We start from the raw sequence: 17,906 nt of genomic DNA, 5'->3' as shown, positions 1-17,906 counted from the left end.
CCCTCCCACTCCCCCATAAAATGTATTATTATCCACTGATACTTTCTTCCCTTCTGGCCTCAAAGAGACTTTTACCCCCCTCAACCCTGGACTTGAAAACCTTCTAATGCTATAAAAGTACCCACACTCAAAACAAAGGATCAAGAGAAAGAAAAGAAAAGAAAAAGAAAAAAGAAAAAGAAAAAGACACGTTGAAACCCAAGGCCTTATCAGCCTTAGATTTCACACCATCTGGAGTCACCCACTGCCTGCCCAGCTTGGCTCTGTAAAGCCTCTTTCTTTCCCTTCTCAAACCACATTCCCAACCCTAAGTGCCCAAGAGGAACCTGTTGCCTGGACTGTGATTAGCGCCCCCTCACCTCCTTCCGCCCCCTGTCCCCCTCCGCCAAGCAGGCTGTGCCTTCTAAGAGCCAATTCCTACAGCCACAGTTGGTAACGCGGGCTGTGCTCGGCTGACAAAGAAAAGTTGCCTCGGCTCTCTCTCGGTGGTGGAGTTTCTTTGCATGGTCCTTTGGCCTGGAAGATAGCCTCTCCCCAAGCCGACCCCTCCCCCAAGCCTAGGCTGGGCAGCCTCAGGGGCTGCAGGGGAACAAGCTCTAAAAAGAAAACCCCCAACCCAGCCGTCGCAGCAAACTTTAGAACCAACTCGCAAGCTCTGCTTCAAAGTACCCACTTCTCAGCACAGCAGCAAAAGAAGGCACTGTCTCTTTAAATAGGGCTGTCAATGCCCAGATCGGTCCTGAAAAGGGGCGAACAACAACAACAAGGAAAAGCAACCTACCGTCTTGGAATCTAACTCGTGGTGGGGCTGACCTAGTACTTTATCTACACTTGCTGGGTCTGCGAACGTGACGAAACCGAAGCCTCTGAAATGAGACAAAGAGGGAGAAAAACAAACAAGAAAATGTGACACCGTGAGAGCAACAAGGAGTGAGCCCCAACGCAGAATGGAAAGCAAAAAGTTGCCCCCACGCACCCCCACTCCCCGGCGCCCTCCCCACCCCCTCCTGCCTACAGCCCTCCGCCTCCCAAGGAAACACATCAAGGTTAATGGGGGAAGTGGAACGGGGGCAGGGCGGCTGGAGGTAACTTGGAGAACGCTGGTATCTCCACTCTTTCGCCACCTCAATCTCTCTCCTCCTCCTCCTCCCTTCCCTTTCTTTAACGCTTTGTTTTATTCCGAAGAAAACCCAGCACTTAGAGGAGATTCATCCACCTTTCTAAGAGGGGCTTTAAGAGTTTGGGGAACTGGGAGTGCGGGGAAAGGATACATAGGGAAGGGAGGAGAAAAAAAAAAGAAAACTATGTGGAAAGTGAATGGAAGCTGAATGTCATTTGAAACAGGAGAAAAAGAAGCGACGGAGAAATGACTTAAAGCAGAAACATGGGCATCTCTGTAGCCAGAGTTCAGCCCCAATTAATAACCTTTGGGGTTAATGGGGGGGGACTGAGCGACGTTCGAAATCAGCCACATGCCTGAGCCCCATTCTAAATCCGCTTAGCTACTACCGAAGACACCTCCAAAAATAACACTTAAACTTTCTTCTAAAATAAAGACAAAATCCAGAAGGGAATGGTTTACCTGGAGCGTTTCGTAGTGGGATCTCTCATGACCATACATTCTCTAATTTCTCCAAATTTGCTAAAATAGTCTCTAAGGCTATCTGTAGAGAGAAAGAGAGAGGTGGGGGGGGGAAGGTGTGGAAAAAAAAAAAAAGCAATGCAAATTTTGATCAAGGACAAAAACCAAAAGTAGTTTTCTGTTGTTATTCTGGGGGGTTTTTTGCACACGCGGGGGAAATTCGGCAACAGAGGTCGCGTAGAGGGCTCGGAAAGGATTTGCTATTTAAAAAAATAACCTTGCACAGGAGAAGTGGGGAGCCAATGGCGGGGGGGGGGCTCCTACACCGGGATAACAAAGAGCAATAAAGAAGCCAAGAAGGGGGGGACCCAGGCGTCCCCCCCTCCCTCCCTTACCTGGTGAGGTCTGCCAGCTCAGTCCACCGATAAACATTTTACTAGAGGGAGAAAACATAACAGAAGTGAGCACCGATGTCAGATCGGCCATTTTGACGTGTAACTTACAAAAGCTAAAAGGAAAGCAGGGGGGAGCGAGCGAGCGAGAGCCGGGAGGTGGGGTGGGGGAGAAGGTGACGGCGAAATGCAATCCAAAGGTGTGTAACTTCCACGGGGGGGGCGCGCGGGAGGGGCGGGGGGGGCGCGGGAGATGCCCGGCTCCGCGCACAGCCGTCCCCGCCGCTGCAAGGAGAGCGAGCCCGAGGCGGCGCGGTGGGCAGCGGCTGGAAACTTACCCGGGGTCGTGCTGGGAGTCGTTGGCGCTGCCCGAGGTGCCTTGGCTCCCATTTGCCTCCATATCTGAGCCCCCCCGCCCCCCCACCCCCAAAAAACCGAGCCCCACAGCGATCGGAGCGGAGCGGCGGCCGGCTCCGAGCCCCGAGATCTCCCGCTCCCTCCTCCCCCTCCTCCTCCCCCCCGCCCGGGCTCCTCCGAATCTCTCAGCGAGCGGCGGAGCCGGGGCAGCGGCGAGAGCCGTCACACGTGGGCTCGGCTTAGCTCAGCCCCGCTGCTCGCACACCCCCCGTCCCCGCCCCCCCGGCCCATCCCCACCTCTCCCCCTCCTCCTCCCCACCCCCATCCCCTCCTCCTCCCCCTCCTCCCGGCGCACGTGGGGCGGAGTTCTAGAACGTCGTGTAACCAATGCCGGTGACGTCACGCACCCCGGTGCGGCCCCCGCCTGCCCGCGCGCGCACACTCGGCCCCCCGCAGCCGGACCCACGGGGGCGGTGCGCGAACCCCGCGGCCCGAGGGGCCCCGCCTCCGGGCGGGCCGGGCCGGGCCGGGCCGGGGGTGGGGGGGGAGCGCACCCCGACTTCCCTCGATCACATGGGCTGCGTGGGGCGGGTGGATCGGGGGAGGGGGAAGAGCGGGGAGCTGGCCACCGCTCTACACTCGGGCTGGGGAGAAGACGCCCCCCACCCCTTCTAGGTCGGCCTCTCCATTCAAGTGCCCCAGCCCCAGCCCCAGCCGCCGGGATCCGGGGATGGCACCAGCCGCCCTCCCGGCTCTGCGCCCTTTTTCCAGCCACCGCGCAGAAATTTAGGTCAAGGACGTCGGGATCAAACCCAGACCCTGGCGCTCCTCGGGCGGCCCCCGAGACCCCTCTAGGTCGGGGGCCTTCAGGATTGCGGAGACCCTCCCGCACCAACGCCAGCCACAAGTTTTATTTTCCTCTCGCGCTGGAAGTTCTCTCTGGCTCTCGCTCCAAACCGGCACGTCTTGCGCCGCTCCCCGCCCTTCCCTGGCAGAGGTACGAAATCCGTGCCCGGGAAAGGTTATTTTGGAACTTTGAGGAAACTGACGCGATTCCAGTGGTGAGAAAATGCCGAAGAAAGGGTTTCCGCGTTAATCATACGGAGTTTAAAAAATATAATAAAATAGGTTTATAGGGGTCAAGGTCAAATGATTGGAGTTCAAATCAAATTTTTGCGTATAAAGAGAAATAGTTTGGGAGCACCTCCGGGAGGGCTGGGAAGGGTGGTTATTTCAGGAAACCCCTCTCAACCCCTTCGTTTTATGTATGTATTATTGTTTCTATGCTGAGGTAGCGAAGTGCATGAAATGTAAATTAAGACCAAGCCCCCCACCATCTGTGGAGGTAGCTGAGGGTGGCAGAAGGCTTCAAACACACTCACCCTGGCCACCTTAGGAGTAGTGGTGTAGCACAGGTCCTGGTACACAGTAGGTGCTTAAAAAGTGCTGCTTCTCATCCTTTCCCGCACTGATAACTCCAAAAAGAAGTTTCTGTAGCTTCCCCCAAACATCTCACATTTAAACAGCACATTTCAGGCGGGCCAAATTCAGGCTGGATTCAATTTATGGGGTATTTAAAACAATAAGGATGTAATTATCCTTATTGTTTTAAATCATTACAATAAATTGAGTTAATATGGCATGAGGGGCAACATAAAGTTGTGGTTCATCAAATACTCAGATTAATGTTAAGCATGAATTGATGCCCAATTAACACTTTTCCATTCGTTTTCATTGGATTAGGACACAATGGAATACACTCAATGCCAAAACTGTACCAAATCCACTGTGGCTCTTGGGAAAATGGAATCTTTGGAAAATCCCAACATCAGCCAAAGCCTTGAGTGACCAGACTCTTATTAATCTGTCTCCTAAACTGGGATCATTCTTCCTTGATAGAGGGAGGGGAGGGATTGAAATGAACACATGGAAAAGTCCCTTTTTGATTGCAAGCCCACATGAGCTGTGAGCTGTGTGCCTTATCAATCATTACTTCATGCGATTTTTAGAAGGCACTTTAAAACTTTAAACCCAAGCATTTTCCCTCCCTCCAAACTGCTTTCCGAATCATCTGGGGTCCTGTGTATGGAAGAGCCAGTTGTTATTACGGTAATTGTTTATTGTGGCTATGCTCAATACCAAACAGAGCTAATTGGATTTTGTGTGGGATTTTTACACGAGACCCGCAGACCATCAGAGGCAGAAAGGCCTTTCCTGGTCCAACCCCTCATCTTACATCGGGGAGCCCAGAGGAAGCAGGCTTTCCAGGCTACGCCCTACCTCCACCTGTCAGTTCCTTACAGGGGCTCTGGCCATCAGTCCCACGCCCTCTGGCTCTGCTGCAGACATATGTATTCTGTCCTTCTCAAGGACAGAGAGTGGGGTGCCCTTGTTCCTTGTTGCAGACCTGCATGCGCTGAACAGAACTGAAACCCTGCGAGGGGCTGGCGCTGCAGTTATAAAGTCAGTGGCTGAGAGAAAGTTGGAGCTTAAATCACCAACACTACGTGGTTTCTATTTATTTAATTTTAATTTCTATGCAGTAACATTGACTCTTCTGGGCCTGTAATTCGGAGTTTTGACAAATTCATGGAGGCGAGTAACCCCCACCATAACCAAGTTACAGATGTTCCTTTGCATAATATATGTAATGGTTTATTATTATTATTTCCATTATTGTTATTATTGTTCATTTCTCCTCTAACTCACTCCCTCTGTGTAGTCCCTGGGCCAGCAGAATTCCAGGACCATGTCAGTCTGCCACACTCTTGGTCTTCTAAAGCCCATGACACTGGGACACGCCTTTCTTGTCACACTCTTCCCTTGGCAACCTTGATGCCCACACCCTCCTGGTTTGCATCCTCCTCTCCAGCCATTCCTCCTCTCTTTGCCCTGATTCCTCCTCCTCTGCCTTTCCTTTAAATATTGGTATTCGTTCTCTCCTGCATTTATACTCTTTCCGTGTGTGAGAACCTCTGAAGCATGGGTTCAGTACCCCCTACATGCTGATGTCACTCAAATTAAAATCTCTCGGAGTCCCCGCTGTGCCTCGGTGGTTAACAAATCCGACTAGAAACCATGAGGTGGCGGATTCGATCCCTGGCCTCGCTCAGCGGATTAAGGAGCCGGCGTCGCCGTGAGCTGTGGTGTAGGTTGCAGATGCAGCTTGGATCCCGTGTTGCTGTGGCTCTGGTGTAGGCCAGCAGCTACAGCTTGGATTAGACCCCTAGCCTGGGAACCTCCATATGCTGCGGGTACGGCCCTAGAAAAGACAAAAAAAAAAAATTAAAATCTCCCTCCAGCTCTGGTTAATTTCTTATTCAATATCCCCTCTTAGCCTTCCCAAAGGTCCCCCAAACTCAGCCTATCCAAAACCACATGCATGCTCTTTTCCCCTAAATCTGACCCTCCTTTAAGGTTCCCTCTCTGCGTGAACAGATCCTCAGCCATCTTCGAGACAAGGTTGGCCCCTCTCCAGGTTGACACCTTCCCATGTGCAATCCATCAGGAAGAACTGTTGGTTTTACTTCCTTAATCTCAAATTCACCTTTCCTGCTACTGCAGCTCAGATGTCCTACTGGAGCCGCTGTTGCAAGACTCCTAAACACCCTTCCCACACCCATTCTTACTCTGCTAATGTGCCTGGAAAGCATTCCCTGACCTCTCTGATGGGTTGAATCCCTCTCGGTAGGCACTGTTATCCTGCCAGAATGTCCTCTGGGTACCCTACCCTGTGTGATCATTTGCTTTATTGCTCATCTCCTCCACTAAGTCCTAAGCTCCTGTCCATTTCTGCTCTCCAAGTATTAGCTCAGTGTCTATTGGTGCATGGTTGACGCTCAGCAGATGTTTGTTGGAATGAATGAAAGCATGAACAAATGAATGAAGGTGGACCTCTAATTTCCTTGTAGGCGTTTTTGTACCCATGTCCATAAGTCAAATTGGCTGCAATTTATTCCCTTCCATATTGCCTTTGTCTGGTTATACTGGCCTCATAAATGAACTGGTTAGTGTTCCTTCTTTTTCTATTTTCTCAAACAGTGTGTATAAAATTGGAATTATGTGTTCCTTGAATGTTTGGTAGAACTTGCTGGTAAAATGTCTGGGTTTGGGATAAACATTTACTAGGTTGATTTTTAACTACCAGTTCCATTTCTTTGGTGGCTATGGAGCTCTTTAGGTTTTATTTTCTTCCTGACTCAGTTTTTATTCATTGTATTTTTCCAGGGAGATTATCCACACCATTTAGGTTTTCAAATTTACTGACAAAATGCTGTTCATAGTTTTCTTTTAATATATTTTAATCTCTGCTGCATCTACCCATAACCTCTATTTTTTCATTCCAAACTTTTTTTTAATTTTATTTTATGGCTGCACCCATCACAGATGGAAGTTCCCAAGCCAGGGATTGACTCCGAGCTACAGCTGTGGTCCTACATCACAGTTATGACAATGCCCGATCCTTTAACCTACTGGGCTGGGCTGGGGATCAAACATGTGCCTCCTCAGTGTCCCCAGCCGCTGGAGTCAGATTCCCAACCCACTGAGCCACACCAAGAACTCCATCATTCCAAATATTATTGTATATGTATCTTCTCTTTTCTGGATCAGTTATGTCAGAGATCTCCCTATTTTTGACCTAGTGTTTCTACATTCTGCTAGTGTTTTCAAAGAAGCACCTTTGAGTTTCATTATAATTTGTTGAGATTTGCTTTGGTAAATACTTGGTTTTTATAAATAGTCCATGTAGCTTTGAAAAGAATGTGTATACCTAATTTGTTCTGTAGCATTCTATGTGAGTCTGTTAACTCAAGCTCGTTAATTATATTATCCGGATTTTCTTTAGCCTTACTCATATTCTTCTGCTTGATCAATCACTTTTTATAGTGGTACGTTAAAGTCTCCTCATGTGACTGAATTTGCCAATATCTACTATAAGTCACTCAAATTTTGCTCTCTATATTTTGAGAATATGTGATAAGGTACGTCAAGAAAACCTGTGAAAATCTCCTGCTATGACTGCATTTTTCTGTTTTCTACATTTTATTTCTCTTTTTTTGCTTTATGTGTTTTGACTCTATGTTACTAGGTGCATACAAGCTTAGATTTACCATTTTCCTAGTGAATTGATTCTTGACTGTATACATAGATGATCTTTAACCCTAGTGATTTTTGCTTTAAAGTCTACTTGGCTTGCAATAAATATGACTACTTCAACTTCTAGATGACATTTGTCTGGCATTTCTTTTTCCATTCCTGTACTTTCAACCTTTCTTTTTAAATTTTTTTTTATTATAGTTGATTTACAGTGTTCCATCCATCAACCCTTCTACATCTTTAATTTTTAGGTAAGTCTCTTAGAAATACCTGGGTCTTGTTCATTTATTTATTTACCTGACTGGTAAGTTGAGTCCATTTACCTTTAATGTAGTTGCTGATATTTTTAATGAATCTTGGGGGCACAAAACTATATTAATCACAATCTCTGGCATAAACATACTGTCATCACTGGGTATATCCATGGCCTTATTTTATTTATTTTTTAATATTATGGACTCTTGTAAACCTCCTATTCAACTACAGAACTAAAACAGTAACAGTGACTTACAACTACTTATGTGCTCCTCCTCTGTTGTACCCCCACCAGAAGAAAGTACTAATTTCAATCTTGTATTTATTTTTATTTTTTTGCTTTTTAAAAAGTCTTATCAAATTGTTATATACTTGTTTTAAAATTTTATGAAAATTTTCTGAGGCCTATATTTTGTACTCAACATAGTATTACTTAGATTCATCTAGATTGTTGTATCTGGTTGTAGTTCACTATTTTTCAGAGTTGTATACTATTCCATTTTGTGCCTCTGCTACAAATCAGTCTGTCCATTCTCTTGTCATAGGCCTTTGGGTTGTTCCAGTTTTTTAATTCTTACAAGCAGTGGTGTATCAACAGTCTTGTCTTCTGGTGTATGTGAACCAAAAATTCTCTTTGGAGTGATTACTGGGTCCTGAAGTATATAAATGCAAAACTTCACAAGATAATGCTAAACAGTTTTTTGAAGTTGCTCTTGCAATTTGTATTCTAACAACTTATAGGACATCCTGTTGTTCTAACCTCTGACATTTGAAATTCATGTTTCATTTTTCACCTTTTATTCTGCTTTCTGTATGATATTTATTTCCTTTTCTTCTACTGAACTGATCAAGAATTCTTTTTTTTTTTTTAGGGCCACACCCATGGCATATGGAGGTTCCCAGGCCAGGGGCCTAATCAGAGCTACAGCTGCCAGCCTATGCCACAGCCACAGCAATGCCATATCTGAGCCACATCTGCAACCTACGCCATAGCTCATGGCAACGCCGGCTCCTTAACCCACTGAGCGAGGCCAGGGATCAAACCTGCAACCTCATGGTTCCTCGTCAGATTCGTTTCCCCTGAGCCATGATGGGTCCAAGAATTCTTTTTTCCCCTTTCCTCCTCAATAATTTAGTAGTTAAGTTATATTTCTACTCCTCCAGTGATTACAGCTTTTAACATGGATACTTAATCTAGCCTTCCTAAATCTCTACAGTAAACAGAGAATTATTCAACTTCAATTACATCCTCCCTTTTACCTGTTATTAGTACTGATTTTGGACCCACACTTAGTTTTTATACCCCTAAATTTAAAACCTACTATCATTTCGTTTTATAAGTCAGTGTTTAGATTTGCCCTTGTTTACCAATTTGTTCACCTTTGTTTCTAGCATATTTTTCTACTTTGTTTCTAGGTACCCGCCTTTTTCCTTGAAACTTACCTTGTAGTGGGTTTTTTTGGAGAGGGAGGTTGTATGAATGACATGCTATAATCTCCATTAGTATAAATTGTCTTATTTCTCTTTCATCCTTTTTTTTCTTTTTTTTTTTTTTTTTTTTGTCTTTTGAGGGTCACACCCTCAACATGTCTGTGACCTACACCACAGCTCCTCACAACGCCGGCTCCTTCACCCACTGAGCAAGGCCGGGGATCAAACTTGAGCCCTCATGAATGCTGGTTGGGTTCCTTACCACTGAGCCATGATGGGACCTCCTCTCTCTCATCCTTCAATGCTGATTTCTGTGGGTGTAGAATTCTAGTTATTCTACCCTGAGCCCTTTTTGGAGTATGTCATGTCTTCTTATTTTCTATTTATTGTTGAGACATTTGCTGTCAGTCTAAATGTGATTTCTTCGTAAGTAATCTGTCTTTTCTTTCTGGTTTTAAGCTTTTTTTTTTTTTTAATTATTTCCCCAATACAATTTTTTTTTTTTCCTACTGTACAGCATGATGACCCAGTTACACATTCCTGAACTTTTTCTCTTTGTCTTTGGCTTCCTGCATTCTTGTCATGCTGTGTTCAGGTATGAATTCCTTTTATTTTACATGGTTCAAGATGCATTACTCATCCAAAATCTCTGGATGCTTTTTTTTTTTTTAACCAGATCTGAAAAACGATCAGCCATGGTCTGTGTAAATCCTGTCTCCCTTGCACTCTCCCTGTTCTCGCCTTCTGGTGCTCATATTAGGTGTATAAGGCACCTTCGATTTCTAGGCAACATACCCTGAACCTTCTGCTCAGACTTTCCATCACTTTGACGCTCGGTGCTGCTTCCTGGGCAATTTTTCTCAGAGCCATTTGCTGATTTTTCTTAGCTCTGCGTAATCTGCTGTGTAACTCGTCCACTGAGCTTTTCATTTCAGTGACTATATATGTCATTTCCAGAAGTTCTGCTTAGTTCTCTTTCAGATCTACCTTCTTTTATACTCTTCTGTTACTCATTTTCGCATAGTCCCAAATGTTCTTTTATGGTTTTAATAATTTTAAACTTATTTTATTTGACAGTCTGTCTGATCCTTCTGTTTGCTGAGTTCTTGGGACTCTGGTATCTACTCTGGTATCTGCTACATCTTGGCTATGGTGGTTATCCATGTATGTTTTGTAGGTCGGTGTTGGATCTCTATTTTTAATCTTTTTTTTTTTTTTTTTGGTCTTTTTGCCTTTTCCAGGACTGCTTCCTGCGGCGTATAGAGGTTCCCAGGCTAGGGGTCCAGTTGGAGCTGCAGCTGCCAGCCTATGCCAGAGCCACAGCAATGGAGGGTCCAAGCCACATCTGCAACCTACACTACAGCTCGAGGCAACTCGGGATTCTTAATCCACTGAGCAAGGCCAGGGATCGAACCTGCAACCTCATGGTTCCTAGTCGGATTCGTTAACCACTGAGCCACGACGGGAACTCCCCTGATCTTTTTTTTTTTTAATGTCTTTTTAGGGTGGAACCCATGGCATATGGAAGGTCCAATGCTAGGGGTTGAATCTGTGCTGCAGCTGCTGGCCTACGCCAGCCATAGCAACACGGGATCTGAGCTATGTCTGGGACCTATACCACAGCTCATGGCAAGGCCGGATCCTTAACCCACTGAGGGAGGCCAGGTATCAATCCTGTGTCCTCATGGATACTAGTTGGATTTGTTTCCACTGAGCCACAACGGGAACTCCTTAATCTTTATTTTTCAGCTTTGGGGTTCCTGGACCATACAAGAAGGGTAAACTCCGGTTTCAGATTTACATGAAGACTGGGCTGTCATCCCAAATTCTTAGTGAAGACGTTTTTCTCCACTTTCAACTTATGCCAAGACAAATTTTCTTGTCTCCCTGTGCCACTGGGGAGATTTGTTTCCAGCGTTATTTCTATAATGATTCATCCTTTTGAGGGTTCAAGATTTATTCGGGGATCTTAGTTCCATTTCCACACTTTAAAGCATCCAAACTGCAGTCCCCTTTCCATTTTGATGCTCAAACTTCAGCCTTTCTTTGTGCTTTTTTGCTTTTTTAGGGCCACACCTGCGGCTTAAGGAGGTTCCCAGGCTAGAGGTCAAATCAGAGCTGCAGCTGCCAGCCTACGCCACAGCCACAGCCACGCAGGATCCGAGCTGCGTCTGCAACCTACCCCACAGCTCATGGCAATGCCAGATCCTTAACCCGCTGAGTGAGACCAGGGATCGAACCGGCATCCTCATGGATACTAGTCGGATTCGTTTCTGCTGGGAACCCCCAAACTTCAGCCTTTCAAGGCCAACAAACCTGCCTGAGACCAGCTCCACGTATTCCCCACCATGCTGTCATGTCTCTCTTGCTTCTGGCACTGGAGGCCTTTCCTTGCTGTTCCATGAGCTCATTTCAATAGGTGTTTATTGCATTTTGACTCGTATTTATACATGGTTTATATTTATAAACCAGTATTTATAGTAAGAGGACTTTTAAGTTATTTAGTCTGCCATGTTGCCAGAAATGAAATGAATGAAAACTCACTTCCATTTAATTCTTCGTATCTTCCATTCCTAACTTTTATCTTCTATTTCAAATGCATTTAGGATTTCTGAATCGTTTTTCTTCTGAATAATCTTTTATGGTTGAGGCCGCATTAGAATGAGCTCAAGTGAGGCAAACCTTGGTCCGTGTGGCTGTTCAGACTAAGCCAGGGACTTGGAGAAAGACTGGTGTTTGGTTCCACCCGCAAGATTCTGATTTAATTTTTCTGGGGGAGCGTATGAGCAGTGGTCTTTTTTAAAACTTCTCAAGGGATTCGAATATGCCACGAAGGTTGAACACGACTCTTTGAAAACAGACTGATGAAAACAAACAGACCGTCATGATCCCTGGGCCCCGCTCCAGAATGTCTGACTTATTTTGCCTGAGGGGAGCCCCAGGTATCTCCTTTTCTTCTTTTTTCAAAATTTCCCTGCTGAGGGTAGCGAGGGTCCAGAATTGATTTCTTGACCTGGGCACATCCAGTCAGAAGGGAGCAGTTAACCTAACAGGAGAGGAGGTCCCGTCTTGACTCAGTGGAAAACGAATCTGACTAGCATCCGTGAGGATGCAGGTTCGATCCCTGGCTTTGCTCAGTGGGTTAAGGATCTGGCGTTGCCGTGAGCTGTGGGGTAGGTCGCAGACGCGGCTCGGATCTGGCATGGCTGTGACTGTGGCGTAGGCTGGTGGCTACAGCTCCGATTCGACCCCTAGCCTGGGAACTTCCATATGCCACAGATGCGGCCCTATAAAGACAAAAATAATAAAAATTAAATTACATTAAATTAAAATTAAAAACAAAATAACATTAGAGCCTAAAGCATGAACCACAGTCTAGTGCAGCAGTTCCTACTGTTTGCACAACTCTCCATCAGACTCCTGGGGAGCTTTTTAATTTTACAGATTCTTGGAGATTGTGACCTGGTGGATTTAATGTAAGGCCAGAGAGTCGTTCATTCCCCTGAGGAATGTGATGGCCAGTGAAGTTTGGAAACCCCTCAGCTCTCCCGTCTGGTTTTACAAAGGAGGAAACCATCCTGAGACAAGTGTATTTTTTTTCTCAAGGTCGCGGAGCTGATTAAGAAGAAAGCTGACTCCTGCCTCCCAGTCTTGGGTCCATTTCATCCATTTCCAAACATAAAGCCTCCAGCTGCATCGGGAAGATCTTGGCCAGTTTAAAAAGGCAGAGTTTGGATTTGTGTGCAGCGATTTCAGGAATGTGGGGTTTTCTGGTTCGTGTGTGTGGATGGCACCGCAGAGGGGAAATAAAACAGTCTTGCTGCCTTGCATGTAGGGTCTTACTAGTAGTTAGGTGACTTTGAGCTGACAAGCCCCCCCCACCCCCATCTCAAGGGCATCATCCATACATGAGGAATCACGATGCTTTTAAAATAGCTCCACAAATTCTTTGGTGCTCTTGCAAGAGGTGGAGCCTAATTTTAGCCCCGGCGCCCTGAGCGTGGATAGCACTGAGTCACTGGCTTCGAATGAACAGAACGTGGAAGAAATGATGGCAGGCGAGTTCTGAGGCTAGAGCAGAAAAAGCATGTGGCCTCTGCCTTGCTCTCTCTCCAGGATCACTCTAGAGGAAGCCAGTTTCCATACCATCAGGATGCTCCAGTAGCCTGATAGGTCCGCCCACATGGAGAAGAACTCTAGATTCCTGTCGACAACCCAAACCACGATTGTGAGACGTCTTAAAGGCACATCCACCAGCCCCAGCCGAGCCTTCGGATGACAGCTACCCCAGCCCACGTCTCCACAGCAACTCAACGGGAGACCTTGGGTCCGAACCTCCCAGCCAAGCCACTCCCAATTCCCCGACCCTCAGAACCTGTGTGAGACGATACATACTCGCTTGAAGCTACTAAGTTTCAGGGGTAATTGGTGGCACAGCCACGATGACTAATATGGAGATACTTCAAAATGTGTGAAAACAGAGCTGCTTTACTTTATAGGCGAGCAGCAGGACTTCCTATGCTCATGTTTTGAGAGGGCTTTCCTTAGACGCTGGCCAAATGAACTGCATATTAGATATAAAGTAGCGATTGCATATTATTAATGGTATCAGAGAGCAACACATTTCATGTTCAATTACCTACAATGCTCTTTCTGGAGCATCGCTTTGCTCATCTTCTTATCCCCACTGCACACTTACAAAAGGTCACTGTCGAGATATAAAAGTATACGTATGATTTAAATGTCTTGACTCAGTTACTAACAACCATGAGCGTGTTTCCACATTGGAAGAGCAAGATCCATTTAAACTTGCTCTTTTTCGCGGAGCGCTCTCTGTTTACTTTTCGGTATTGGGTTTCACCAGCAGGCCAAGCACCTCTCTGCTTAAAGAGTCTGTTCACTTTGTCTCCTGGAGCCTCACAAGCCTGACTCTTCAGGACAGACATGGCCAACTTTGCACTGAAAAAGCAAACCAGTGTTTTTTACCAGAAAATATGAAGTGAAGTGAATTTTTTATTCATGAAAATTCCACCGAGTATAAATTCCCTGTCTAAAAGGAATGGGGCCTTTGTATTTCCCTTAAGTAAATAAATAGCTTCTTTCCTCAAGCATTGTGACTTCTGAGCATGCGCTTACATTCCGGGTTAGTTTGTTTCCTTCCAGGGAATTAAAAATAAGCATGTATGGAGTTCCTGCTGTGGCTCAGTGGTGATGAAGCCGACTAGCGTCCATGAGGACGAGGGTTCAATCCCTGCCCTCGCTCATCTGGGTTAAGGAGCCGCCGGTGCTGTGGCTGTGGTGTAGGCTGGAAGCTGTAGCTCTGATTCGACCCTTAGCCTAGGAACTTCTGTGTGTTGTGGGCCCTAAAAAAAAAAAAAAAAAGCATGTGCACACAGATCCGAAGTCAGCCCTTCTTCTAGGTATGTGTAATATCAGAAAGCAAAGACGGTTTCTTTCTAACAGTCATAACTGGAGGTATATCACGTCTGGAAAAGACATGAAAAAAAAGCAGAAGGTGTGAGGCTGAGAGAATGTGAAACTCTATTTTTCAAACACTCTTTACTGCTCGAACATGCGCATGTCTTTGTCTGGAATGTATTTAGTCCTCACGTGGTTTGATGTATTTGGAGACATAAAAGTCACCTTAATGGTGGAGAAAATACATTTTGTTTTGGTATCTCTTTTCCAAACCGGGGAAGGAAATGCAAAAAAGCTCCCTCATGGAGAGAGAGGGGCATTGAGCTAAAGTTTTTCTGTTTGTCCTTTTCCACTTGGCCATTGGACCCAGCTAGGAACCTAGTGTTGTGGGCGAAACGTTTTCCTCTCCTTTGTTCCCTCTGCCTTCCTCCTGCCTCGGTCTCCAACTCAGAATTATCACACCAGCCGGGGCAGACGCTGCCTCCAAGTCTAGCTGAATAAGAACAGGTCAGACTCCTGATAAATCAATATCATTTATTGAGTGACCACAGCCAAGCATCCTTCTGGCTGCAGCGGAGCCAGGGATTGGGAGTCTTTATTCTTCAGAAGTTGCAGAAAGTGGACAGTAGCTTGGGGTTGGGTGCGAGGCTGGCTCCACACCCTCTGGGTGACAGCTTCCTGCAGGCAACCCTTTCTGCCAGCCTGGGGAGCCCCCTCCCCAGCCGTGGCTCTGCATCTGAGTATGGGTATCACAGACACAAGAGAGGAGTCTCAAGAATTAAATGGAAAGTTACCATTCTTTTTAAAAAAGAGCCCGGGACTGCTCTCCCATGTACCTTAAAGCTGTTTAACTGCCGTTTGTCATTCTGTCGTCATTATTCTTGTACCTATAGGTAAATATTTTATTAAACGCCTTTGCTGCTTGGCTGTTCAGGGGCCCTCGGCCTGCCAGCCCTGGCCTTCGCCAGGCACCGCCTGAGAGGGTGGGAGGGCACCGGGCTGCTTGAACACTTGATGATGTTAATAAGAGAACCAGTCCTGGAGTTCCCATTGTGGCTCGGTGGTTAACGAATCCGACTAGGACCCATGAGGTTGCAGGTTCGATCCCTGGCCTTGCTCAGTGGGTTAAGGATCCAGCATTGCCGTGAGCTGTGGTGTAGGTTGCAGACACGGCTCAGATCCTGAGTTGCCGTGAGCTGTGGTGTAGGCTGGTGGCTACAGCTCCGATTCGACCCCTAGCCTGGGAACCTCCATATGCTGTGGAAGTGGCCCTAGAAAAGGCAAAAAGACAAAAAAAAAAAAGAGAGAGAAACAGTCCTTTCCACCTGGAAACCATTTTCTCCTCTGGCCTGTTGGGCTTCATCTTCCATTTCTCCTTTTTTTAATCAGTTACCAACTTCGTCTTGAGGAAAGGTGCCAGGGCCCCCAAAGCAAACGGCTACGCCTTTTAACTCCACCTGGAAATGGTTGACACGGTGCCACCCATCACCTCCCCTGCCACCTGTATCCCCACTTGGGAACTTGCTCCATCCCCTCTGTGACCTCCTTGCTGAAGAGAAATCGAAATGTCACAGCTGGAAACGTGCAGGGCCCCTGCAACCCAGGCCGGCTCGCGTCCTCCACGGCTTACGCCTTCGAGCGCCAAAGACTCTCATCATCATTCCACCTCTGAGCCTCACGGCCCCATCAGTCTGCCGATTTTGCCGGCAACAAGCTCATAGCTCAGGCCCACAAACCCACCTGTTTGTTTGGACCAAGGTTGGGTCTGCTTCTCCAAAATTCTTTGCCTTTTACCATTTACACAGTATCGGAGGTGGCCAAAGCAGTAACAAGTAGCATGGCTGTTGTGTCCCTCCCTCCTATCCTTGAGCCTTCGGGAGGCCACCTGGACGTGATCTCCTTGTGTGTGAGAAATTCCAACCTTGGAGGACCGTGGGTATGACGCCCTCTTCTGGTGGATTCAGGGAATGCTTGCTTGAGCCCAGGCCTTCCCATTCCCAGGAAACTGAAGCCCTTTCTCCACTGCAGTCCCAGGTTCCAGAGTTCAGGGCTCTGCTATCCAATTCTGAGATCCTTGTCCCACACATCCAGAAGTTTCCTGACGTGGAAACCAAGACCCACCACAATAGCCCACCCTGAAATTTCTACCATTACCAATCAGCTAATTCCAAGGGGCGGAAAAAAAAAATGGAAGAAGACGGGGAGGCCATTGGAATCTCTGAAGGGGACATTCAAATAAGCTGAAATCAGATCTTTTTAGAAGGAAATAAAAAAGAGTTCCCATTGTGGCTCAGCGGTAAAGAACCTGACTAGCACCCATGAGGATTCGGGTCCAATCCCTGACCTTGCTCAGTTGGTTAAGGATCCAGTGTTGCCGTGAGCTGCAGTGTAGGTCACAGATGCAACCTGGATCCTGCATCGCTGTGCCTGCGGTGTAGGCCGACAGCTGTAGCCCCAATTTGCTCCCTAGCCTGGGAACTTCCATATGCCGCTGGTGGGGCCCTGAAAAGACTAAATAAATAAATAAAAGAAATCAGATCGATGTGGCCAAACGTGACAATGACACACACATACAGAGACAGAGGGAAGAAAAGAACAAGAGAAAAGATTAGATGTGAGGACGATAGAGGACAGATTGTAGAGCAAATTGCTGAGTAAGACACTCATGCTAAAAATAACACCGTGTGGAGAGGGCATAGGGAATAAAAGTGTGGCTGTGCCCCTGGGTGGGAGGAACAAGAGCCTCTGTGTATCAACATCCTGAATTAGAGCAGGATGAACAAGGAACCACAGTCTCAAAGGAGAAGGAACGATCCTAAGAATTACTCGGGGCGAACCCCGAAATGAATGTTCTCGCCACCCTCCTGTTTGGGCAAAGGACAGTGGCTGCATACGCCTCTGGGTTCTGAACCAGTCCCCAAGGGCCCTGGCCCCGACTCGGCAGATACCACCCAAGAAACGGAGGTGAGACCTGGTTTTGTAGCTTCTGGTCTGGGTCACGGATAATCACGAGCATTCGAAAAATCCATTGCCCAAGTGGCGGATGGGGAGGCCTGGCTTGGCAGAAGGCGTTCACGAGGAAGACCCGGGGGGGTTAGCTGATCACAAGCTTGATGCAAACCTACAGCGCAAGGAGGCTGTTGAGAACCCTAATGCAATCTTAGGCTCTATTAATAGAACAGCAGAGTGTGAGGAGGGAAGCAATAATCCCAGCGCATGCTGGCGGGTCAGGCCCCATGCAGTTTTATGCTCCGTCCTGCGGGCTATATTTTAAAAAGAGGCACGGAAATTCAAGCCTGTTCAGAAGAGCATGTAAAGGATTGGATGCCGCTATTTAGACAGCATCAAGATTCACTTGACAGTCCTTTTACAAC

The 17,906-nt window shown here is 46.9% G+C and overlaps 1 protein-coding gene and 1 long non-coding RNA gene across 4 annotated transcripts in view; one reads left to right on the top strand and one right to left on the bottom strand.

The window, feature by feature from the left end:
- The window catches only part of MSI2 (musashi RNA binding protein 2), a 441,294-nt gene extending 438,806 nt beyond the window's left edge, over window positions 1–2,488 (bottom strand). Inside the window, exons 1-4 of one of the 3 annotated variants that reach the window (XM_047758360.1) lie at window positions 2,313–2,488; window positions 1,978–2,018; window positions 1,583–1,664; window positions 782–866 (exon numbers count right to left, since the gene is read on the bottom strand). In XM_047758360.1, coding sequence (XP_047614316.1) covers window positions 782–866; window positions 1,583–1,664; window positions 1,978–2,018; window positions 2,313–2,374 — 270 coding nt within the window. In that variant the 5' untranslated portion in view covers window positions 2,375–2,488. The remainder of the gene's footprint in view (window positions 1–781; window positions 867–1,582; window positions 1,665–1,977; window positions 2,019–2,312) is intronic. The other 2 variants (XM_047758358.1, XM_047758359.1) reach the window with 2 other exon arrangements.
- A 439-nt stretch (window positions 2,489–2,927) lies between these two features.
- Window positions 2,928–14,222, top strand: LOC125115028 (uncharacterized). The gene is made up of 2 exons (XR_007131964.1): window positions 2,928–3,328; window positions 12,721–14,222. It is a non-coding gene; the product is annotated as an uncharacterized LOC125115028 (long non-coding RNA).
- The last annotated feature ends 3,684 nt before the right edge of the window (window positions 14,223–17,906 follow it).

Source organism: Phacochoerus africanus, chromosome 14 (assembly GCF_016906955.1).
Source record: "Phacochoerus africanus isolate WHEZ1 chromosome 14, ROS_Pafr_v1, whole genome shotgun sequence".
In the NCBI taxonomy this organism is placed as follows: Eukaryota; Metazoa; Chordata; class Mammalia; order Artiodactyla; family Suidae; genus Phacochoerus; species Phacochoerus africanus.
Note: the sequence above shows the minus strand (reverse complement) of the source record. Positions and strands in the feature narration are given on the sequence as shown.